General features: G+C 34.2%; 1 protein-coding gene across 1 annotated transcript in view; it reads left to right on the plus strand.

Annotated features, from left to right (window-relative positions):
- The window catches only part of LOC128998601 (uncharacterized), a 163078-nt gene extending 137628 nt beyond the window's left edge, over positions 1 to 25450 (plus strand). Inside the window, exons 4-5 of the mRNA XM_054424811.1 lie at positions 21146 to 21283; positions 25332 to 25450. Of these exons, the coding sequence (XP_054280786.1) occupies positions 21146 to 21283; positions 25332 to 25450 (257 nt within the window). The remainder of the gene's footprint in view (positions 1 to 21145; positions 21284 to 25331) is intronic.
- Positions 25451 to 26397: the final 947 nt, after the last annotated feature.

Raw genomic sequence — 26397 nt, forward strand, 5'->3', positions numbered from 1 at the left:
ATCAGCTCCTTTAGCTTTCTTCACCTCTAAAGCTTGCTTGTCTTCTTCATATAACCATTTTAGAGGAATGTAAGAATATAACTTTGGTCTTAAACCACAATATTCATACATAATATGACCACCTAATTCATCTTTAAACTTTCCAGTGACTTTTTTATTTTTATCAGAGTATAAGAAATGGTCTTTACTATATCCAGAGGTATCAAAATAGTGCAAGTCACATTCTATTTCCTTGTAAAAGTCCTCTGTAACTATAGCATACATTAATGAATCTGTATCTGTCATTAGAAATCTTTTATTCTTAAATTTTGACATATAATTATAGTGGAAATCATACATTATTACTTTACTAATATCCAAAATTGTCATTCCTAAATATATTGGTTAATTAAACTTTACAACTAATTTATTTAAATGTATAGCATGTAAATTGTTATCGAACTTTTTGCTACAGTCAAACCTTGGATTAGTGACATATTTTGTTAATAGTGACTCATCCTTGAGATATATGTCACGGAACTTTCGTTGATTCATAATTGTTCGACCAAAGAGACTATTATTTAACAATTTGTAAAAGTCTTTTTCGAAATCATTATTAGCACTTTTTCGTTTTTCAATATTAAAATTAATATAGGGTGCAAGCCATTTTGATTGTCTAAATTTTAAAATTCTATGGTATTTTGTAACAACCAACCCCAATTCCTCATATTTTTGTAATGCTTTATAATGTAAAATATATTTAGTTTTGTCATTTAAATTTGGTATTAATTTCCCATTCATTTTCTCTGGTGCCAATGGATAGTCATTATGTAAATCATGTAAGCTTTTATCATATTTTAAATCAACTTCTAAAATGTAACCAAACTCATAATTTTGATTGTATTTGTAGTCTATCTCATTAGTCCAACGGAATTCATCCACAGGCAGTGGCTCGCACATTGCTGTAGAGTATAGCGAGTTACAATCTAAATATATTAAATACACACTCTCTTGATTGGGATCATAGTGTTCACCCATATATCTATTATAACTTCAGGTAGACCACAGTTATGGACGACTGGTAAGCGCCAGCCCCTTAGGGGGAGCCTCCAGTGACATTCCCTCCATTCAGGGTGGGGGGGGTGTTTAGCTCTCAGTGACGCCGTTAATTCCGCCTCTCCTCAACTACCTGTAACTGTGGTTGTGACTGAGTCCTACCTGTTGTGTTCGACTGACATTTTGTGAGGCATATCCTCGACTTTGGAAGTAGCCTCGTCCTGGGAGGTGAAATACCTAGCCCCCAGAGGGGAGGTAAATGCTCCGTGTTGGTATCGGCATTTCAAGTTGGCCACAGACATGGTCGACTGGGCATCGGGTCCCAGTGACATTCCTTTATCCAGGATGGAGGGGTGTTTAGCTCTAGGAGAGATGGAAGTACATCATAATCTCTAACCTACCTGTGTCTGTGGTACTTTGGGCTTCGGCCTGCTTGTGGTGTGCGACCAGCATTCAGTGGGCAAATCCTCGACTTTGGAAGTAACCTTTCCTGGAGGTGAAAACGGGCAAGTACCCGCAGCTCACGGGGACACTCAAGGGCAACGTAACTTTCCGCAGTGTGAGGGCAACGGTTTGTAGGTACTTATGCAAACCTATCCCTGTCTCTGAGCACGGACGGTATGGTTATCTTGAGTGTGGGGGGTTCTTCCCGGAACCTCAATTGAGTCAAGGGTGTCGCCACCTCTGGTGGATAGGTTCATCCGGGTGGGTCCCACTTCTATACCTGCCTCCATTTGGGAAACCCTGATGGCCTGGCAGTGATGTTGGGTCTGACGGGCAAACGAAGTAGATCGGGTGCTGGGTCCGAGCCCGCCAGGGGTATCTGGGGATCTATCGCTCTGGATATCTCTGGTTCCCAGCAATGGGTCAGGCCTCGATCGGGCAGCGGTGTAAATGGGAGGTTGGGGTTCCCCCCGTCAGCGTGCTGATGGTCCCCTTCCTCCTGGCTATTGATGGCGGGTTCTGCCTGTCAGGGATGAGATAGGTCCCGAGTGTTGCTTGCACTAAATGCGTCGGGGCGCTCTACTATGGACCTCTAGGTTCCGACCTAGTGGAACCCAGGTGGAGTGACGCTTAAACAAGCAGCCGGAATCCCTGGTTAGGATTGAGGGGCAACCCTCTTTCCGAAGGGTCTGCTTCGGCAGCCGGCGAGCCTGATGACCTTAAGTCATCCGCCCATGATGTGCTAAAGGTTGATGCGTAAGCTTCGGCCTACATCATGGGGCCCGGGTATGTCCTGTAGGATAGGTACCGGGTAAGCAGTCAGGGGGCTTCGGCTCTCATGACAACAAATAATAATAATAATAATAATAATAATAATAATATATCTATTATTGGCTTTAGCATAACGTGTGAAAATCATACTGACTCCTCCTCTGATTGCACTTTCTATGAACAAATGCATGTCAATATCTTGAAATAATTGTAATTTTATACCAGTCATTCTAAGACAGGCCTCCCATGTTAATCCAGGAAGTGAATACATATGTACGGGGTCAAGTTTATAATCCTTTAAACACAGGTCTCTAAAAGTCTCAAAGACATCAGCCAGTAGCAATACATCTGTTTTAAGATATAAATCATGATATTCTTGTAAATTATTTATATTAAAATGGGTCCAGACAGTTTTAGCATGTTCATATTCAATGGGAGAGATATGTTCTTTAGTTAGAGTACTGTAAAATGCTTCAATTGGGGGTAGAGACTCTGCAAACTTATCTGGTCCCATCATATATTCATAGGGATATACACCTTTACGTTGTAGTAGTGGATTTTGTATGAATCTAAATTTATTTAAATTGGAAGCCAATTTATACAATGGAAGGGACAGAAAGTTGAATGAATCTAAAAATACTAAATCGTCTACAGAGAATGATATATATTTTTCCATATCTTTAGCTATACAATTTAATTTACGATTATATTTTCCCAAGTGTTGCATTATTAAATGTCCATCGTAATTTTTCAAGTTATGGAAGAATATTGGGATTTTCTTTGTTACTTTATAGTTTAAATTACAATCATTGTGGGCAGCTCCACGGTATTGACCAGATGAATGACAATGATCTCGCACCCTATCAAGATATAGGGGCTTTTCACAAATGTGACAATGCGTTGAGTTTTGGAAAGATACCTCTTGCTCAGGAGTCATTACTAGGGGAATATATATCGCCATTTGACGTTTAATGAAGTCATAAGTCTCAAATAACCTTTTGAAAAACACATCCATAACATTTGCACCACTATATAACTCTTCAGAAATAATCTTAGAATCTCTCACTAAGACAAATGCAAATCCAGATGGAGTATGATTGTTAGAGTTTATAAAGCATTCAAAATCTGCATAAATCACAAATGGAGCTTTAAGTTGATATTTATAATTTTTAAATTGTAATGTATCTTGTTTAGACATTTCCACTCGTTGAGCATCAAAATTTTTACAATATGTTATGTGACGTTCTAATATATCATTAGTGTAAAAATGTTGTAAACACAACTTACAAAAATGCTTCTTATGGTCATCTTTTGTAGAGTGGAACATTAACTTATCAAAATCACGAATTAAACAGTAATGTGATTTACGACCATCTTGTAATAACAATAGATCTACATGAGTATCACTATTTGGTTTGGTTGTTCTTAATGGATATATGAATTTCTGGTCTTCAACCCCAAATACATTAACACTTATATTATTTTGTCTTTCAAATTGATCTATATCAGATATTTTTACGGGATACTTTATGTTTGTCATATTTAACTGACTTTCATGGGGTAGATAATGAGAGACCCTTTCAGCATTTTCATTGATACAATTCCTTGGATGTAAAGCTGCTAAAATTGACCAAAGGAAGCATTTATTATCAGCATTTTTTATATTTAAAACTGCATGTTTCGATTGAATAGTTTTTGGTGTGGGAATATATGACTTTGGAGTTAAGGGCTTATACTTGTAAACGTGCAACTGCCAATACTTTGTATAGTCATATATCCATCCACTACCTTGGGCTTGGTATTTGTGTATAGAAGCATCAATCTTTAAAAGTGCATTTTCAATTTGAGACTTTAAATCTCTCTTCTCAATAGTTAAGGTAGTAAGGCTTCTAAAATCTGCAATACATTCTTTTTCATTAACTAATTTTCCATTTTGATCCATTGAATATTTTATAAATTTGATTCTCCTAACTAAAGTCCATTTTATTGGCAGAGGACAAGACTTCAGAGTACTTTCAAGGTCAGCTCTAATCAATTCACCAACAAATTTTATCATTGTGTATGGACATTTCATGCAAGAATTGGCGTGTCTTTTAAAATGTCCAACAACATTTCTTTTACAAAAATTACAACTCTTGTGTCTTTGTAATATATGCGACTTTAGAGCCACATTATTATCACAGATTAAATTGCAAACCATGCACAGTTTCACCTTCATTTGATGAATTACCTTGTAGTGGCGAATCAGGTTACTTTTGGTGGAGAGCGACACGGAGCAGTGTTGACAGGTGGGCCTCATGGTCCAGAATGAAATATCACCCGAATGTCACTTCTATTTATAGACTTTTCGAAAATTTCAAAAATTTTTAACCAGAAATTGTGAAATTTTCAAAATTTTTAGCTAGAAATTAAAAAACTTTTAAACAATTTAACTAGAAATTATTTCAACGGGAGGTCACCCACCCAAGGCTTAATGAAGAGCTACCACTAGAGACGAGAAAACCGACCATGAGTCGGGAGCGAGAAGCCTGACCATAAGTCGGGAGCGCGCCATGAGCCGGGAGCGCGCCCGAGTTCGCGTACAAACCTCGCACTATCAAGTTGATGATTTTGAGAATATGCATGTGAATAGATATGGATTTGAAATTGTAATAGTGTTATACAATGGTATTGAACATTTATATAGGCTTGTATAGGCCGAGAGCTGGATTTTTAAAAAAGTGGTCAAAAAAAGCTCACCATGTTATTCTTATGGGGAAAACGTGCCTAAAGTGATGTTAAACCCCTATATTGCCTCTACTCTACATTTACACTTGTAAGGGTCAATAAATGTAAGAAATAGCTTTTTTAGCTTAATATCGAATATATTTATGGGGAATAAGTAAGAAATAAGGTTTGACAATTATATAGGGATATTTAGGCAAAGATCAGGATTTTTGGTTTTAGTGGCCAAAAAATGATCCCATGTTATTTCTTATGGGAAAACGTGCCCCAAGTGACTTTAAACCGGTAGTTCGCCACTACTGAACTGTTAAATAGTTTTTCAAAAATACATCAGTAATTATTCTTATAGCCTGCCATACTAAACGTCAAATGCACATAATAGGACACTCAAATCGTTGGCATCGTAGCCATTGACAAGAATAACATGACATCCCCTACTTAAATATTTATGGCTGCATTTGTTAAGTACACAAAGACATCCTCCATTTTCGTAATTGAGAGCTACTTTTTTCAGGAGAACCTATCGTTCTGGAAGCTGCCATTTAAAAAAGTATAAAAAATTGATTCGTGCTCTTAGCAGCAAACCAAATACTTTATACAACCTATAGTATTTGTACTTGCAGTAAATCCAAGGGTACAAATAATTGTATTTAGGCCTATGTGAACATGTTAAAAAAATTATAGTGTCTAGGAATTCGCTCAGTCTACAGTTGTCTACCGGTTTTCGTATTTTATTTAGTGCCTATTAAGGGTTGTCATAAATTTCCAATCCTCGAGGTGCCTGCACTATTTTTATTTTTACGACTGGAAAGAGGTTAAAACATTGACTTTTGATATATAGTAGTTCTTCTGTTTACATTGGTCGGTTGTAGCCAACTCTTTATCCAAAAAGAAAATATAAATAAACTTCTATACAAATTTTGTTACTCTCAAAACTATATTTACTACTCTTTTATTTTCCGAATCGATATGTCATGGTATAGATCGGCATACAACGAATTCCATCATAAAAGGGCATAGGTATGGCTTAGTTAGCAAGAACATAAGTTTAATATTAGATGTTTATTAAGTTTATCTTGTCAATAAAAACACATGTTCATGGAAAAATAGTAATTGACAGCACCTAATTTTATCGGTGGCATAACTAAATTATGAACATTTAATCTAAACCAGGTTTAGTACGAGAATTTCTAGGGTCTTTCCAAGAAAAGGGGTACAACAATTGCAATATATCCTTTGCAAATTTAAGCTACGTACACTAAAATAATCTAACCTGACCAAATCTGGCCTGCCCTAACCTAACTTAACCTTACCTAACCAATCGTCCAAAGAGCAAAGTCTTATAAAGACCCAATGTTCTTTTAGGAAATGTATCTATAGCTAGAGGCAAAACTCAAAACATATTGCACGTGATATTTTATATTGAAAGTCTATAGGTCAGCCCTAATGTGGGAGATGATGATATATCTTTTTGGCACAACTTTGGAGACGACCCAGTCGCCATAACGTCTGGAATCTCTGAAGTCGATATTCACAGCTCCAAAGATAATGCCATTTGACTCCTCGTCCAAAATTACTTACATGTAAGCAGTATTCAACATTATAACTAAAAATGAGAAAGATAATTTCCTTTAATATTTATGTAAGGTTTGGATTTTAGATATGAAATGCAAACATTATTCACATAGACTAATATTTGTAAGAGTTGCATTTAGTACAATATCCTTTTTTACTGCGTTAATGGCATGATTACAAAAAAAAACTACAAACAAATTACTAGAAATATACGAGTTAAAATTATCAATTTAGCGTCTTCTATGTGAAAGTAAAACGCTCCACCGGTTGCACTTGGATTTATAATTCAGTATGCAGCGATTGTGTATTCAATTACATGGAAGATAAGTTGCTATAAATCTGGTTTTAACTGATTTAAATAATGATTCGAAGATTTGTTGTGAATTTTTCACTTAGAAAATAAACTATTACTGTTAATTGTGAGACATGGACCCATGACCGATTTACTTTTTAGTTTTGATGTCCCCTCAGGGTTTTTATGTTTACGGAGAAAATTCCAAAATACTATACATTTAAAACTCCCAATTCGTTCTTATAAAGAATAAACAAAACTTAGTATGCTGGTTTGTTTAAATATTGTGTTAACATTAATTTGGTAAATCTATTTATTACGTACGAATCTATTGCCACTTTTCCAAAAAACACACTTTACTACCCTCCCTTTAGCAGCAAAAAGTACTCTTAAACATAACTAATATATACAGGAAATATATCTTTACTTAGTTAAGGAAATATTTTAGTGTAAATCCAATCAGGAAAACGTCATTTCGTTGAGTCTGTAGGTTTACTGCGGCGGGGGTATTTATGAGTTTCAATATGTATTTCAGATGCAAATACGGAGTTTGTAATGTTTATCTAACATGTCAGGGTCTAATTTAAATAATCTTATTCATTTTTACATTTTAACTGCATTTTTAGTTTTCCCATGTAAAACATGAAATCACACGTTTATATAATGAATCATGCCTTCCTAAACAAACATTCCTTGTGTTAAAAGCTGTTACTTTTTCTCGTTTATAAAAGAGGCCGAATTTATTTGACACTTTACGTTAAGCACATCATTTCTCAGATTCTTTCCTTCCCGTTCCTATATTTGTCAATGTCAAATTTTTTTTGGATACGTGTAGAATTTAAAGATTTATTTGAATTTTGAGTTTTTTGCATAATGTTATAAAAATATTTCAATTGGAATTTCCAGATGTTTTTCATAATTAAAGCGTTAATACATAACTCAATGCTAGAGAATAAACAGGACAAAACTGGTTTTGTTGATTGAAGTGTGGGCCTTCTGTACCAGAAACTCGGGTTTAATTCCAGTCAATCGCCAATCGGGTTTAGCTTTGGGATGATTCCAGGAGATGAATTTTTACCTAACTATAAATAAAAATAGAATGTATATCTCAATTTAGGAGAACATTCTCAACTATTTTTATAACTTTCTCCACGATTATCCATGATTTAAAGTTTAAGTAGGGTCGCTACAAGACTTAAAATACCATGCTTAGTTCAACATCTGCGGGTGAGTAAAATTAATTCTTCAGTCACTGTGAAGACATTTTTCAAATATAAAATATTTACTTCTTCAGATTAATATAAATATCTTACGCTTCATAGGTTTGCTGTTTGTTTAGCTGTTGTTACAATCACAAAACAGTGCTGTATAAATCCTTTCAGTTAGAAATCATATTTAACAACCATCAAGGTAAACATAATTAACAATGCTTCCATGTAGAGTTTGTCTATTTAAGTAACTATTCGACGTATTTTTTCGTATGGTAAATATAACTGTAGGATAAATAAATACCTAACCATCATTTTATTGAAAGGCTCTCCATTTCGAAAGGATTTTCATTTACAGTAGTCGTTAGAACGATTTTCTTCAGGAAAAGCTTTACCTTTTAAATATTATAGACCAACATAATACGAATATAATAAAATATAGTACACCTTCTTACACTTTCCCATGTTTATAAAATTGTTAACATTTATAAAGTGGTAAATATATATAAAATATGTTACAATATTGATCAATTTAGACCGGTTGCGCCGGTCATCATTAGGTTACAGTCAAAGGCACTCAATCATCGCGATCTGATGACGATGACTATATATAAATATACTAGTCATCTGTTTTACCGAATAAGATCAGCTGTTTCTCATTTATTATAAATGTTAAAAGACAGCTGGGTCTATTAGCGAACCATTAAAAAGAATTAGCCAAAGATCAAAACCTTATGTTTACAGCACTTTTTCACTCCTACCTAAGTATAATGTTAACAGTGTATATGTTGATAATTTTAAAAGTACTTGAAGACTTTTTCTTATGATATACAACACCAACTTGTAAAATGCATACTTGGATTTTCTAATAGAGTGTAGGTATTTTAACTAGATTTCATGACAATCATTAGCCTACATTTGGTAAATATCTTGGTTTCATATTGAATTAAAAATTTAAACGTCAAAGACTAATTTTAGAATACAACAGGAGATGTCGTGAGTTTGATAAACAGTTATAGATACGTTAGGTCTGAAAGATTGCGGCAGTATGGAACCCAAAATAACGTCGTGACACCCGGAAAGCTACCGCTGTCTAGCGAGAAAGCGCACGCGATATCTAAATACTTCTTTCTTATAGTATAAACCCCGTCTGACCTTTGCAAGTACTCACCGACCTCTGAGAAACCATTTCATTCCAACGTTAAAACTTTTGACATCAATTTAAGTTTCTTGCAAAAAAATGCTTTTTCTTTTACTGTGTGAATTGATTTATTAAATTATCATATAATGTCTTAAAGTTCAATTTTCAAATAATCAAAATTATTTCATTCCTTACATGTGATTAAATTGGTACTTTTACTGTGTGAATTGATTTATTAAATTATCACATATTGTCTTAAAGTTCAATTTTCAAATAATCAAAATTATTTCATTTCTTACATGTGATTAAATTGGTACTTTCGTATTATACCGGCCACACCGATAAATCTACTTTAAATAAGTGATTGATTTGAATTAGTGTAAATAACAAAGTTTTCCTAACCTTACCTACGGGGTTTACCAACTCAAATGTAAGTGTGGTCGGTATAATACGAAAGTACCATTCAATTAATTAATTATCTATTCGGGATCGAACTGGTGACCTTTTGATTCTCAGGCAAGCACTTTGACACTAAGCTACCCAGTATTTAATGGAAATACTGTAATCACTCAAATTTATAACCATTTCTATGCCGGCTAATTTTGTTATTATGATACAGAAACTCCTGTATAAATATAAATTATCTATATATTATAGTCAAACATGTTTCTTTAAAACCTGTTTTCTCAGCTCGTGTGCATCGCAGGGAAAATCTAAGCATACTGTTAGAAAGATATTTACCTGTAGATGTGCAGAATCCCTTTATAAATTAAAATAGACACAAAAATAAGCATAACAAATGAATTTAAAAATAAAAATAAAATTAACATGGGCATAATGGGTTGCCATGTTGGTGACGAAATAACAACAAAATATTAACAGAAAATCAAAAGAAATTGCAATCACATGTTTTATTTACAGCGTGAGGTGAAAATAGAAAAAAACTGTACATTACATATTTTGGTCGAGTTTTCGACCACTGGACGACCATTAGTATTTATTAATAGCCTTGCTATATTTTTTGTTTATTGGGGCGGTATTTTGATATTTACAATAATAAATATTTTCTTTGGTTATTTAGGAACATGGAATCGTTTATGTGACGTCATTATTCAAGAAACAGCTGACTTCTGGACAGGGAATACGGGGCGCAATATCTCTTATCTGGTTAAGTTTAAATGTCAGCTTATCTCTCATTCATTCCCTTTAACTTTTAAATCCCAATTAAACGTCCTTGTGCCTTGCAGACCCCTCCCACGAATAAAGGGGTCTTACTTGTATTTTTAAATAGTTACATGTTGTAGTAGATAATTTTTGAATGTTATTAAGTATTTGTTTGTGAAATAATATTAACTGGACTCAATATATAATAATGTACCAATATAAAATCATGTGAAAATAACTGTTAAATCTTAATGGGCGTTATTAAAACAATGCAAACATAAGTACTGAGATAAACATTTTAAATTCACTTTTCTCTTACACGTTTTTTTAAATAATGTTTTAAAATAATTTTTCTATATTTAAAATAAAGTTTTTTGAGTTAGATGATAAATAAGGAAAAGCTCTAGCTATACGAGTTCCTGTGATATCTTAAATATCAAATTATCCACGTGCTTTTCACGGTAAGAACAAGTAACGACAAACGTAAAATTACAAGTTTTATTTAATTGAAAATTTTCTACGTAAATTCACAAAAAGTTTTAACCTTAATAATCGAGTGTATTTTGTTTACCTTTTCTGTGGTACTCATAAATCAATTCATAAAACAAAAATCCACAAGTCAATGAGTCTAACTAGAATACTAAACGCAACTAATCAAATAGACCCAATCGTTCGCACTTAAAAATTTATAAACCTTGAATACGTGACGAAATTTTTAACTTGTTCAACAACAAAGTTGATCCGAAAAGGTTATTGATACAATTAAAAGTTGGGAACGCTTAAAGTTTTTTTACATTGACATGATTTCAAATACGTGAAGTGAACTTTAACATACAAGAGTTAATCATAAATTCCCATTTAGTATTGATGTAGTTTGTTCAAAGAGCGTTTGGTTCACTTTTAAGTAAAAAATATATCTAGTTTATCCCAATATAAACGATCCTTTTGTACTGATGTCGCTACTGTAATAACTTTAGATTTAACTATTGTTGTTACCGTGAATTAAATCAAAGATATATGGTACAATAGTGATTGTGGTATGCAACAATAGTACAATACATCAATTGTGTAGTGTAGGCTGATTCAATTACTAGATGTATTTAGTAAAACAATTAAACAATTAAAAAAATTACATTTTACTTTTTGTAAAAATTATTTTGTAATAAAATAAATTATTTAATAACACCATAGTTATACAACAAAATATACACAGGAAATTTGTTTTTCGTTTCTATAAAGTATTTGCAGTAAATGATTTCGAATCATGAAACGTACAATACTTAAATATTGAAATAATATACTTAATTATTTGAATATATTTTTAGGTTGAAATTGCCAAACTAATTATTACATTAGTTTAAATAAATACCCCCGCCGTAGCAAACCTGCAGACTAAGCGAATTTCCATCTACATGGCTGGAATTCCACTAAATTATTCCCTTATTGTCAGATTTATTTCTTATTTAGATATATCATTAATTTTTATGAGTACTTAGGTTTGCTGCTACAGGGAATAAAATAGGGCGATAACAGTAAACAAAATCTCAAAACTGCATTAAAATATGTCCATAGACAAGTTACAACAGTTTATTTATTCTATATAAGAATAACATGGTAATTTTAAATTTACATTTGTTTGGGATTTTTTCCGTAACCGTTAGGCATACAACAATGCTTCAATATACTAAATTATTTGTTTTTTTCAAGCTCTACAAAAAGGTTTGGAAGGACATTGCAAAATCTTATGTTTTCAGGGTGAAAAATGAGAAAAACCCATTTTCACCCCATAAAACCCCCCATAAACCCCTGTTCCTATAGTCCGATCATGCTGGTTCGTGAACTTGTTCGAGTAAATGTAAGTTTACACGTTTATACCAAATTTCATCAAAATCGGATCATTTTTGCTCGAGTTATCGTACTAACGGACACATATATAAATATACATATGAATTTGAACGGATGGTGTTTTTTGCCTCTACGAAAAAGTAAATCGGTCCCGAATCCAGGTCTTACCATGAGTACTACGGTTATAGCTTATTCCCTATATGGGAAATTCTCTAAATCACAAACTGTGGCATGAAAAGAAAACAAATTAAAAACACAAGCAGTGGCATGAAAAGATAACGATGCCATTGAAAAATGTAAAGCGAATGCCTTAATGGAGTTTGCGAAAGTGGAAGACACTGCTCGATAAGCCTGTTCGTTACCCCAAATGGCGTCCCCGACGAGAAACGATAATGAGATATGATCTATTGGCTTTCCCACTTCAGAGTGATGTCGGTTTTATCTTAACATCATAAAAATATTTCAATTAATACATTGAAACTTCCCAAACCTGTGTTTTTGAATGGGCAATTTTTATGAGAGGAGGAGATGACTAATACCCCCGCCGCAGCAAACCTGCAGACTAAGCGACCTTTCATTTGCCTGATTGGATTTACACAAAAATTTCTCCTTAAAAATACCACATTTTTTCCCTATTTATTTAGAATTAGTTTAACGAGTACTTAGGTTTGCTGTTTGGTGTTTTTGGCCTCTAGGGACCTCAAAACGAAAAAGTAAATCAGTCCCGGGTCCAGGTCTTACCATGAGTACTACGGTAACAGTTTATTCCCTACATGGGAAATTCGCTAAAAGAATCAAATTATAATATTTTTGCACCCAAAATAATGTGCATTTCATCACCATGGCCTAAATAGCCGTTTCGTACACAAGATCTAGTTTAAGAGGTGAAAAATGATGAATTGTGTTTTCGTCATACTTCATTGTTGTTAGAACTAAAAAGGAAATTCTTATATGTTTTAGGTTTTAAAAAAGGTTTCCTTCCTGTTTAACTATGATATGCGAACATTTGTTAGTCCACCGCATCTGGGTTCAAATGTATTACTCCAAGAATGCAATGATGATTAAATACTAAAATTAGGTACTAACATATCTTTACATTGCAATATTTAAGTAAATAACTTCTTGATCAGCATTGTACGTGTTATTAAATTTACGGAAAGTAAATAAAATATATCAGTCTCGACAAATGTGTATCTATTTTAGTGAAATTTGCAATGTGACAAAATGCCAGTCACTTACCGAATGGATAAGTATTTGACCATAATTTTAGCCTAGAATGAGTCAAATAACATCGATGCAGCGAACCTGCATAATAAGCAAATTTATATTTACTTGGTTGAATTTTAACTAAATTATTCCCTTGTCAGATCTGTTCCCTATTTAAATAAACAATACTTTGAGTACTTAGGTTTGCTGTTACAGTGAAGGTAATACAGCGTTTTTGTGAAATGTTGATAGCTCAGGATGAAATAAACTAATTTGCCAAATTATAAAACTACAACAGTGTATTTATTCTTCATACGACAGGAATTTTTAATGTACATTATTTAGAATTACCTGCTTAACCGTTATGCATGAAACACCGCTTCAATATATAAAATTATTGGTTTATCAAGCTCTATATTACCTTTTGGGTAGTCTGGAAAGAAGTTACAAAATTAAATTTTTGGAGGTAAAAATTGGTAGTATATTTGCCAAATTTTATAAAACTATATCCATGAACAAGAAAATTACAACGCCTTGCTGATGCTCCATAAGAAAAACATAGACATTTTTAAATTACAGTTTTCTTTTACTTGACCATTTTGCGTACAACAACGCTTTAGTATGCTAATTTACCTTTCATTTTCAAGCCCTACAAAATGGTTTAGAAATAAAATACCCCCCATAAAACCCAGTTCCCATAGTCCGATCATCATGGTTCCCTTGATTGTACTACTAAACTTAGGTTTACACGTTTGCATCACATTTAATCAAAATCAGGTCATTTTAATTATGTACAAAAATCTAAGCAAGAAACTTCAATATTGGCTATACAGCTAGTTCCTTTGATTATGATGTATGTGATTTCATGACTGTTGAATACTGAAATATATGCCAAACTAATATATAGTTTGATTAAATATCATGTTGAAAATAGCTTCTTATTGCAATAACTTTTCAAACTTATCACAAAGTCTATTCACATAACTGTATTGATACATCTTGAACATATATGTCTAGTATAATCATACCATATAACTTTTGGATATTTTAAAATACTTATAAACCTGTATTAGTAGATATATTTATAGACATTATAGTAAGATTTTATTTAAAACATATTGTGTACATATCTAAATTTGAGTACTTAAGCCTATTTAAAATAATTTCATTAAATTAATCACTGAACATTGTGTACTTTATAATGTAAAAAAATCTTTTAAATATCACACTGTACCAAAACATTCCCATACTAAATGAGTAGTAGTTTAAAAGTTGTCTTGTTTCATTAGGCCAACCACTCAGAAAATTAGATGGAAGATTGTAAGTCCAGCTAATTGACTCATACAAAACTTTCTCTCTAATCCTATTACCATAATTATATTTATAAAGAGGGAGGCCTCCTCAACCCTCTAGCCCTCCCCCTCCTGCCAAGACATTAGCCCTAATAGAGTCAAAACTCTGCATAAGTTATGATCCATTGGAATCCTTAATCATCATCTCGCTCAGTAAAAACTGTGTTTCAAGTCGTAAACCTTTATACCATAAAACCAAAGCTTCATAGCGTTTGTAAATCATCATTGTTCATAAAGGAGTATTTATTTTTTTAAAGGAAGCATATATTTTTTCTGTTTTTCGTTGGGAGATCATTTTGTAAGTTATGAATAGCAGGACAAAACATACTAAACTTTCGACTATAATGATGATTGGTTTTAAGACTCGGTGTTGAATAAATTTGTACAGCAGTTGTGCACTTAAACATTTTATGGGGGTAGTACGATATAACTGCAAACACAATTTCTTATATGAATCAATTAAATCATATAAATCGATAATTAAAAAACTTATTAATTTTTATTTTTATTTTATTTAAGTGTCCTTACATTAAAAAAAAATAATTGCCCCATAAACAGAATTTTAACTGCCAAACTTCGTTTCAAATATTAATTTGTATTTCTGTTTGGGCTGTATGAAAGAGTATCATAAAATTTATTTGAAATTATAAAATCTATCATATGAACTAAAAATAATGTAGGCAAACATCTGTTTAGGCTCAGGGATTAACCTATGAAAACCAATAAATAGCTAATTAGAAATATTGATAAGTAAATTAGTTGATGGATGTCATTAATGGCTAAAAACTTAAAAATCAATACATGTATAAGCTGTGATATACTACCACAGTATATCTGTGTGTGTAGTTAGTCACTTAGTGATAGAGGACTCCTGTAGAGCTGATAATGGATACTCAGTACTGAGTGGTCTACTTTACCTCTAACAATACATGTACAACTAGTTGTGATATACTACCACAGTATATCTGTGTGTGTAGTGAGTCACTTAGTGATAGAGGACTCCTGTAGAGCTGATAATGGATACTCAGTACTGAGTGGTCTACCTTACCTCTAACAATACATGTACAACTAGTTGTGATACACTACCACAGTACATCTGTGTGTGTAGTGAGTCACTTAGTGATAGAGGACTCCTGTAGAGCTGATAATGGATACTCAGTACTGAGTGGTCTACTTTACCTCTAACAATTCATGTACAAGTTGTGATACACTACCACAGTACATCTGTGTGTGTAGTGAGTCACTTAGTGATAGAGGACTCATGTAGAGCTGATAATGGATACTCAGTACTGAGTGGTCTACCTCACCTCTAACAATACATGCACAATTAGTTGTGATATACTACCACAGTACATCTGTGTGTGTAGTTAGTCACTTAGTGATAGAGGACTCATGTAGAGCTGATAATGGATACTGAGTACCCAGTGGTCTACTTCACCTCTAACAATACATGCACGACTAGTTGTGATATACTACCACAGTATATCTGTGTGTGTAGTGAGTCACTTAGTGATAGAGGACTCCTGTAGAGCTGATAATGGATACTCAGTACTGAGTGGTCTACTTCACCTCTAATAATACATGTACAACTAGTTGTGATACACTACCACAGTACATCTGTGTGTGTAGTGAGTCACTTAGTGATAGAGGACTCATGTAGAGCTGATAATGGATACTCAGTACTGAGTGGTCTACCTCACCTCTAACAATACATGTACAACTAGTTGTGATACACTACCACAGTACATCTGTGTTTGTAGTGAGTCACTTAGTGATAGAGGACTCCTGTAGAGCTGATAATGGATACTCAGTACTGAGTGGTCTACCTCACCTCTAACAATACATGCACAATTAGTTGTGATATACTACCACAGTATATCTGTGTGTGTAGTGAGTCACTTAGTGATAGAGGACTCCTGCAGATCTGATAATGGATACTCAGTACTGAGTGGTCTACTTCACCTCTAACAATACATGCACAACTAGTTGTGATATACTACCACAGTATATCTGTGTGTGTAATGAGTCACTTAGTGATAGAGGACTCCTGTAGAGCTGATAATGGATACTCAGTACTGAGTGGTCTACTTTACGTCTAACAATACATGCACGACTAGTTGTGATATACTACTATGGTATATCTTTGCGTGTAGTGAGTCACTTAGTGATAGAGGACTCCTGTAGAGCTGATAATGGATACTCAGTACTGAGTGGTCTACTTTACCTCTAACAATTCATGTACAAGTTGTGATATACTACCACAGTATATCTGTGTGTGTAGTGAGTCACTTAGAGTGATAGAGGACTCCTGTAGAGCTGATAATGGATACTCAGTACTGAGTGGTCTACTTTACCTCTAACAATTCATGTACAAGTTGTGATATACTACCACAGTATATCTGTGTGTGTAGTGAGTCACTTAGTGATAGAGGACTCCTGTAGAGCTGATAATGGATACTCAGTACTGAGTGGTCTACTTCACCTCTAACAATTCATGTACAAGTTGTGATATACTACCACAGTATATCTGTGTGTGTAGTGAGTCACTTAGTGATAGAGGACTCCTGTAGAGCTGATAATGGATACTCAGTACTGAGTGGTCTACTTTACCTCTAACAATACATGTACAACTAGTTGTGATATACTACCACAGTATATCTGTATGTGTAGTGAGTCACTTAGTGATAGAGGACTCCTGTAGAGCTGATAATGGATACTCAGTACTGAGTGGTCTACCTTACATCTAACAATACATGTACAACTAGTTGTGATACACTACCACAGTACATCTGTGTGTGTAGTGAGTCACTTAGTGATAGAGGACTCCTGTAGAGCTGATAATGGATACTCAGTACTGAGTGGTCTACTTTACCTCTAACAATTCATGTACAAGTTGTGATACACTACCACAGTACATCTGTGTGTGTAGTGAGTCACTTAGTGATAGAGGACTCATGTAGAGCTGATAATGGATACTCAGTACTGAGTTGTCTACCTCACCTCTAACAATACATGCACAATTAGTTGTGATATACTACCACAGTACATCTGTGTGTGTAGTTAGTCACTTAGTGATAGAGGACTCATGTAGAGCTGATAATGGATACTGAGTACCCAGTGGTCTACTTCACCTCTAACAATACATGCACGACTAGTTGTGATATACTACCACAGTATATCTGTGTGTGTAGTGAGTCACTTAGTGATAGAGGACCCCTGTAGCGCTGATAATGGATACTCAGTACTGAGTGGTCTACTTCACCTCTAATAATACATGTACAACTAGTTGTGATACACTACCACAGTACATCTGTGTGTGTAGTGAGTCACTTAGTGATAGAGGACTCATGTAGAGCTGATAATGGATACTCAGTACTGAGTGGTCTACCTCACCTCTAACAATACATGTACAACTAGTTTTGATACACTACCACAGTACATCTGTGTTTGTAGTGAGTCACTTAGTGATAGAGGACTCCTGTAGAGCTGATAATGGATACTCAGTACTGAGTGGTCTACCTCACCTCTAACAATACATGCACAATTAGTTGTGATATACTACCACAGTATATCTGTGTGTGTAGTGAGTCACTTAGTGATAGAGGACTCCTGCAGATCTGATAATGGATACTCAGTACTGAGTGGTCTACTTCACCTCTAACAATACATGCACAACTAGTTGTGATATACTACCACAGTATATCTGTGTGTGTAATGAGTCACTTAGTGATAGAGGACTCCTGTAGAGCTGATAATGGATACTCAGTACTGAGTGGTCTACTTTACCTCTAACAATACATGCACGACTAGTTGTGATATACTACTATAGTATATCTTTGCGTGTAGTGAGTCACTTAGTGATAGAGGACTCCTGTAGAGCTGATAATGGATACTCAGTACTGAGTGGTCTACTTTACCTCTAACAATTCATGTACAAGTTATGATATACTACCACAGTATATCTGTGTGTGTAGTGAGTCACTTAGAGTGATAGAGGACTCCTGTAGAGCTGATAATGGATACTCAGTACTGAGTGGTCTACTTTACCTCTAACAATTCATGTACAAGTTGTGATATACTACCACAGTATATCTGTGTGTGTAGTGAGTCACTTAGTGATAGAGGACTCCTGTAGAGCTGATAATGGATACTCAGTACTGAGTGGTCTACTTCACCTCTAACAATTCATGTACAAGTTGTGATATACTACCACAGTATATCTGTGTGTGTAGTGAGTCACTTAGTGATAGAGGACTCCTGTAGAGCTGATAATGGATACTCAGTACTGAGTGGTCTACTTTACCTCTAACAATACATGTACAAGTTGTGATATACTACCACAGTATATCTGTGTGTGTAGTGAGTCTCTTAGTGATAGTGGACTCCTGAAGAGCTGATAATGGATACTCAGTACTGAGTGGTCTACTTCACCTCTAACAATTCATGTACAAGTTGTGATATATTACAACAGTATATATGTGTGTGTAGTGAGTCTCTTAGTGATAGTGGACTCCTGTAGAGCTGATAATGGATACTCAGTGCTGAGTGGTCTACTTCACCTTTAACAATACATGTACAACTAGTTGTGATATACTACCACAGTATATCTGTGTGTGTAGTGAGTCACTTAGTGATAGAGGACTCCTGTAGAGCTGATAATGGATACTCAGTACTGAGTGGTCTACTACACCTCTAACAATTCATGTACAAGTTGTGATACATTACGACAGTATATCTATGTGTGTAGTGAGTCACTTAGTGATAGAGGACTCCTGTAGAGCTGATAATGGATACTCAGTACTGAGTGGTCTACTTTACCTCTAACAATTCATGTACAAGTTGTGATATACTACCACAGTATATCTGTGTGTGTAGTTTGTCACTTAGTGATAGAGGACTCCTGTAGAGCTGATAATGGATACTCAGTACTGAGTGGTCTACTTTACCTCTAACAATTCATGTACAAGTTGTCATATACTACCACAGTATATCTGTGTGTGTAGTGAGTCACTTAGTGATATAGGACTCCTGTAGAGCTGATAATGGATACTCAGTACTGAGTGGTCTACTTTACCTCTAACAATTCATGTACAAGTTGTGATATACTACCACAGTATATATGTGTGTGTAGTGAGTCACTTAGTGATAGAGGACTCCTGTAGAGCTGATAATGGATACTCAGTACTGAGTGGTCTACTTCACCTCTAAAAATACATGTACAACTAGTTGTGATATACTACCACAGTATATATGTGTGTGTAGTGAGTCACTTAGTGATAGAGGACTCCTGTAGAGCTGATAATGGATACTCAGTACTGAGTGGTCTACTTCACCTCTAACAATACATGTACAAGTTGTGATATACTACCACAGTATATCTGTGTGTGTGGTGAGTCACTTAGTGATAGAGGACTCCTGTAGAGCTGATAATGGATACTCAGTACTGAGTGGTCTACTTCACCTCTAACAATACAAATATATTTTAACAGGATGGATTGGGTTATTTTATTCGCTAAAACAGAACATTTCTTAACCAAAGTCCTACCATAAATTATCCATACTAACTTTATTTTTTAGTTATTAATGGTACTTCATTATTGGTAGTATTAAATTTAATAAGTGACGATTTCATTTAATTGACAATTTTATTTATTGATTTGCTTGCAAACACTAACCCCTTTTATAATATTCTTTATGCGTCAAGTTTTAGTTTCATCTCAGTATAAAAGCCTTACACAGTTTCAGCTGTGTTAATGGAAAACGTCGTCTACGTTATGGTGTTCTAATGAGAAATTAATATTTAACATCCAATCACCGACTGGGTTGTTTATGTCCTGACCTCCATTGTTGATGGACACCATCAAGTCAGGATGATCATCTTCACGATTAATTAACCCTAATTATTATTCTATAACTGACTCTGTATCGACATAGATATTTTATTATCCATTCGTAGATTATAATCGAAATTATAATAGATTCCCAAACTTTTACAGCAGAGTGTGTTATGTGATGTCAAACCGATAATGAAGTAACCTAATTAAGAACTGGTATAAAATATGGTGTGGTAAAACTGTTCTAGTATTGTATAGTCCAAGATTCATGAAGGCCAATGAGATCCATCTGAAAATGAATGTTTGCAAAACTTGATCAAAATCGAGATCAAAGATTTCTTTTGTGATAAAAATCAATTAAACTATGATTAATGAGATTCTTATCGAGATAATGATTTGCTTAAAGTGATCGAACCCTCGAGCATTTACTGTCTGTTCTTTAATCCGAGTTCAGTGATGATAGATGATTAACTTTGGACCATAGACCGAAGATATTTTATTTACTTTCCTAAACTTACAAAAACTGCTTCTAACATATTTTGATGTTGTTTCAGCGGTCAACATCAACGAATCGTGTTTCTTCAATGAACAGTGTGAAGTGAAGGTGATTCAAACAGAATGCAAGGATGGTCGGTGTGCGTGTCGCTTCGAGATGACAGCCGTTCTCAAACATGATAAGTACGAGTGTGTAGGTAAGTAATACATCTGTAGTACTCAATGTGATACTTAAGAATATAATCTGAGTGGCTAAGGTTAAACAGGCAATCGTAAGAACAAATCAAATCTCTTGACTTGAGTAGTGATGACGTTATGATCTCTTGCCCAACTCGATTGAAGTGGGTACTATAGATTTTATCTCAAGTATCCACTGCAAGTATCAACGAATTTACAGTGTTTTGTTTTAGTTACTTACATGTTGAATTGGTTCATAAAGAATGTTATGTAAAATTTTGTAGAATACTTATTTTTTTATTCAGTGTAATATTTTCATGAAGCTATTTAAGATTTACATATGGAGGTGTTAATGGGAAATTAGCAAATGCACAAGCTATCCTCCCAATGGGTTGGTTAACTATGGAGTTAACCCAAGTCCTTCTTAATTTGTTTCCGACCGCTCAGATAAATTTTAGTTTGACATTTTGGATTTTATAAAAATGTGTATTTGTTGTTTGTTTGGTCATCAATGATGGCAAACAACTTTTGATTAACTAAACTCTTAAGAATTTATTGGCATCCAGTCTTGATTTTGTGTGCAGGAAACTTAAATAATAAAATTTAAAATAATGTATTAACGATGAAATAATCAGCATGTAAAGTATAAAACCATTCTTTAATATGTTTAGTTTCCCTACAAATGTTTTGGCCCTGTAATTTAATCAACATGCATTGGAAAAATTTAAATTCATTTCATCGATTTCAATTTTGAATCATCATCTGACCCAATAGGCGGATGCCCAGTCGAAATAAATCTCTACTTACCATATTTTATGTATTTACCGTATAGTAAATGGAAATAGTGTAAATATATGTTTGAAATGTTGTTAGACTTATATTTAATCAACTTTTCTTAATTTTAATAACATTAACAATTCTTGTCAAGATGATATTCATATTTACTACACAATTTAATTGTTAATACAACATTTCACATTTTTTTATACGATTGTCGATTAATAAAGTTTTATTTTAGTATTGTTTGGTTCATGGAGTCTTTTTTTTATATTGTTACTATTTTAGACTCTATTCTAAATAATCAGACTTTATTCGTGTTTATTATCCAATACATTTAATTGTTAATACGACATTTCACATTTATTATACAGAGTGTTCATAAATTATTGGACACATTTTAAGATGATATAAACAAATAACCAAGCAACTTAGAAAAATGGGAATTGTTTCATTGAACAGTAAATTTAAAATGGTTTTATACAATAATAACAATAACTACATACAAACAATAACAATAACTACATACATACAATAACTGCAAAACAATAATTATATAAATTTTAGTAATTATAAAAAGTGGTTATAAAAAGTGTGTAAACATCACTTAAACAGTGATTGTATGTTATGTTTTTTTCTCAATGACTTGTGTTGTGGCATAGTCAGCATGGATAGCATGGCATAGTTAGCATGGTAAAACCAACAATGGACCTTTCTCCACCAGCTGTGTATGACATTTTGTTAAATCAAACCTTAAACTGACTTAAGTAACAAAATTACTAGTGTGCAATAAAAACTCTTTGGTTTCATGAAAGCAAATCTATAATAACTGTTCGAAGAATGCTTCGTTTAGAGTATGACCGTAATTCTCCGTGTAACAATTCTATAAAATGGTGGTACAGACAGTTCAAACGACTGGGAAGTGTCCAACATATAGTCTAAAGGGTCTTCACCTCAGAATAACATAACTTACAATAACAGTTTAAGTGATCTTTACAGTCCTTTTATAACTACTTTTCATAATTGCTGTCATTTTTATAATTATTTTTTTGTTACTTTATAACACTGTTTTGAATTTGCCATTTAATGAAACAGTTCTCATATATCTTGGTTATTTATTTATTTTATCATAAAATGTGTACAATAATTATATATGACCACCCTGTACAATTTAACATGGTTTTATTTATATTTTACCTGTTTCAAGAGGTATTTTTTCTATTGGTAACTCTTGTCGACTCTAAATATAATCACTGTTTAATGAATCAACAGCAGAATAAATTAAACATCAGAACCCTTTTATATCGTCAACATGAGAACTGATCAAACATCGTAACTTTTGTGGTGCCAATGTCTACAGTGTCTGGTTGGAAGTCTGCCAATGGCAATTTGAGTCAGTATTAAGTACCAATTTATGTGACGTTGGTATTTTACAAAATGCTGAATACTTTTACAATTTCTATGTTCTGTTAAGTAAAAAACTTATACTGATTTTTATCGTTAATATGAAAAGAGGATTTTTTTCTTAGAATAAGAAATCGGGTGGGAAATCTTGTTTTAATTTACTTTGTTTTGTCGATCTTTAAGATTTTGATTTTATATGAAGTGCGTAAACACTTCATAAAATATTAACACAAGTTATAACATTTAAATAATTATTCAACCCTTTTAACTTTAAAATATTTTTTTCTGTTTTTTTTTCCATGCTATTGACTATAAAACATACCATAACTATTCTAACTATGGGTATTAATATGTTAAACTCTACGGACTATCTGTTCTCCGTTCAATAGGTTATTTACGAACGAACAATGTCAGTTTACTGTATTCTCAAAGTAACCGTACGCAGGTTTGCAGCTGTGATACGAACAAGAAACAATTAAACAGCTGATGTTGTTAATGATACGAACAACAAACAATTGAACAGCTGATGTTGTCAATGATACGAGCAACAAACAATTAAACAGCTGATGTTGTCAATGATACTAGCAACAAACAATTGAACAGCTGATGTTGTCAATGATACGAGCAACAAATAATTGAACAGCTGATGTCCTCTACACCAGTTTCAGTACCACAATTTAGATTGAAAACAGCCTATTAAGGCCCGTTCACACGGGGCGAGTTTACAAGCTACTCGCCAGCGTGTAAGAAGCCGGCGAGTTGGCGAGTGTGCTTGTATTCGTTCACACGGAGCTTGTCCACTCGCCAACTCGCAGACGTGTAGAAAGACGCCGGCGAGTCGGCGAGTGCGCTTGTAGTCGTTCACACGATGCTTTTTCCACTCGCTCAGTAGCTGGCTTGAACCAAATCCTCCAACATCTTTGAGTAACAAGCGCACAAGCACAAGCAACTGTGTTCACACTGGGCTACTTTACAAGCCTACTCGCTCAAAAGCTGGCGAGTTGGCGTGTAAAGTAGCGGCAGCGTCAACTTTTTCCAGAGCTTTTTTACAAGCAGCTTTTGAGCGAGTACGTCGTTCACACTGAGCTATTTTACTAGCTGCGTGTAAAAAAGCCGGCGTGTAGCTTGTAAACTCGCCCCGTGTGAACGGGGCTTAACTAAATAATGCCTTCAGTAATCAAAATTCATAATAAGATAGACATAAACCTAAAATTAGCACGTCTAACTGTGAAACCCACAGAAAATCTTTTTAAAAACATTTCAATTATATAAGTGAAATAGGGTTTGTGACTAAGTATGTGAGTAAGTACTGTATCTGTAATAGCCTATACATATATAGGTTAAGAAAGTCCCATCTTACCCCTCTCTTTGCCCGTTTACATAAATTATTTTTATTCAATATGTCAATCATTCGCTCATAAATTCATAATGTGAAGTAGGGAAGCAGCTGATTCCCTCAAAAATGGTAGTGGTACAATGTACACAGCCGTTTTCCGCTAAATTCCGGAATTTTTCAGTAATGTTTACTGTTTAGTGAGTTGGTGGCTCAGTCTGCAGCCATGTCGTGGGTTCGGATTCTACCACCACTTTTTATCACTACAGTCCACCCTTATACTGTATTGACTTACCCCTTGCTTTGCTAACTACGTTCCACACAAAGATCTGCCTTTGCGGACGGAAAATGCAAGGCTTAAGGTTTTTGGAACTTTGCCTTCAAGAAAAATGCATTTTACTATGCCTGACCTTGCACATTCTTTCTAATCAGTTCCTTATGTCCGCAACCTTTTCGGAACATTGTCCTACGAAGTAAAAATTCTTTGAGCACGATTTAATTGATGGCTTTCTTGTCATAGTCAACCGTATTCTTACTCTATTTTGTTTTTGTAGCGGACTACAAGCCTCCAGAGCCTGAGAAATACGTGGACCCGATCATGATCGCCATCTTGGTCGCCATGTGTCTCATGTTCATCATCATCTGCGTGGTTCTACGCCTCTTCAGCAAGTAAGTCTAACAAATCTTGAAAAATCTTCCTGGATATGCTTTAACGATCACTACTTGTAGATTCGTGATCTTCTGTTATCGATGGTGTTAAACTCGGCAAACACTATTATTATTATTGACCAACGTTTCGGCATCAATATAGAGTACCCATCCTCAGGGTGAATTTGTCAACAAATTGAACGCGGAGTAAAATCACCCTGAAGAGAGCACTCTGCATCGAAGCCGAAACGTCAGCAATGATGGTTATTTTTCATCGAGATTGGCCGTTGCTCAAAGACTACGAATCTAAAAAACTTGGAGAAATCAACAAATCTGATTTTTCATTCATTTCCCCTTAAGAATGAAGAACATTGACTTGCCATTAAATAACAGAACGTTAAAAAAGACATCGTCAGTGCAAGAATACATCACAGTCAGTCTATAATACAATCGGTCTCACCGTCTAAAAATTATCAAAAAGAACCCCCGTGAAACCCCGTTCCCATGGTCCGATCATGCTGGTGCGCGAACTCATTCAATTTTATTCCGTCTTACAACTTCAAACCAAATTTCATCAAAATCGGACAAAAATTACTTAAGTTATCGCGTTCACGGACATATATATATATAAATTTGAATGGATGGTGGTTTTGGCCTATGGGGACATCAAAATAAAAATTAAATCGGTCCCGGGGCTAGTTCTTACCGTGCCACTTGCGGTAATAGCTACTTACCTATAGGAAAATTCGCTCCTAAAAAACATGTTTCTTCCTAAGAAAAGAATATGCGTTGCGTGCTAACTTCTTGGCTTTTAAAAAACATTTGTTAAAATTTGTTTTAGGAAAATCAACGAAATTAACAGTCTTCTAATATCAGGTTGTTTTGATTAATAATGTTTATAATTTAAATTGTTGATATAAATCTCTTAGTTAGATACACTTTAAGTAGTTTTCCACTCTAATGTAAAAACCT

The sequence above is a fragment of the Macrosteles quadrilineatus genome, unplaced genomic scaffold, assembly GCF_028750875.1.
Source record: "Macrosteles quadrilineatus isolate MER2022 unplaced genomic scaffold, UCM_ALF_1.0 Scaffold_7__1_contigs__length_78375512, whole genome shotgun sequence".
Taxonomy (NCBI): Eukaryota; Metazoa; Arthropoda; class Insecta; order Hemiptera; family Cicadellidae; genus Macrosteles; species Macrosteles quadrilineatus.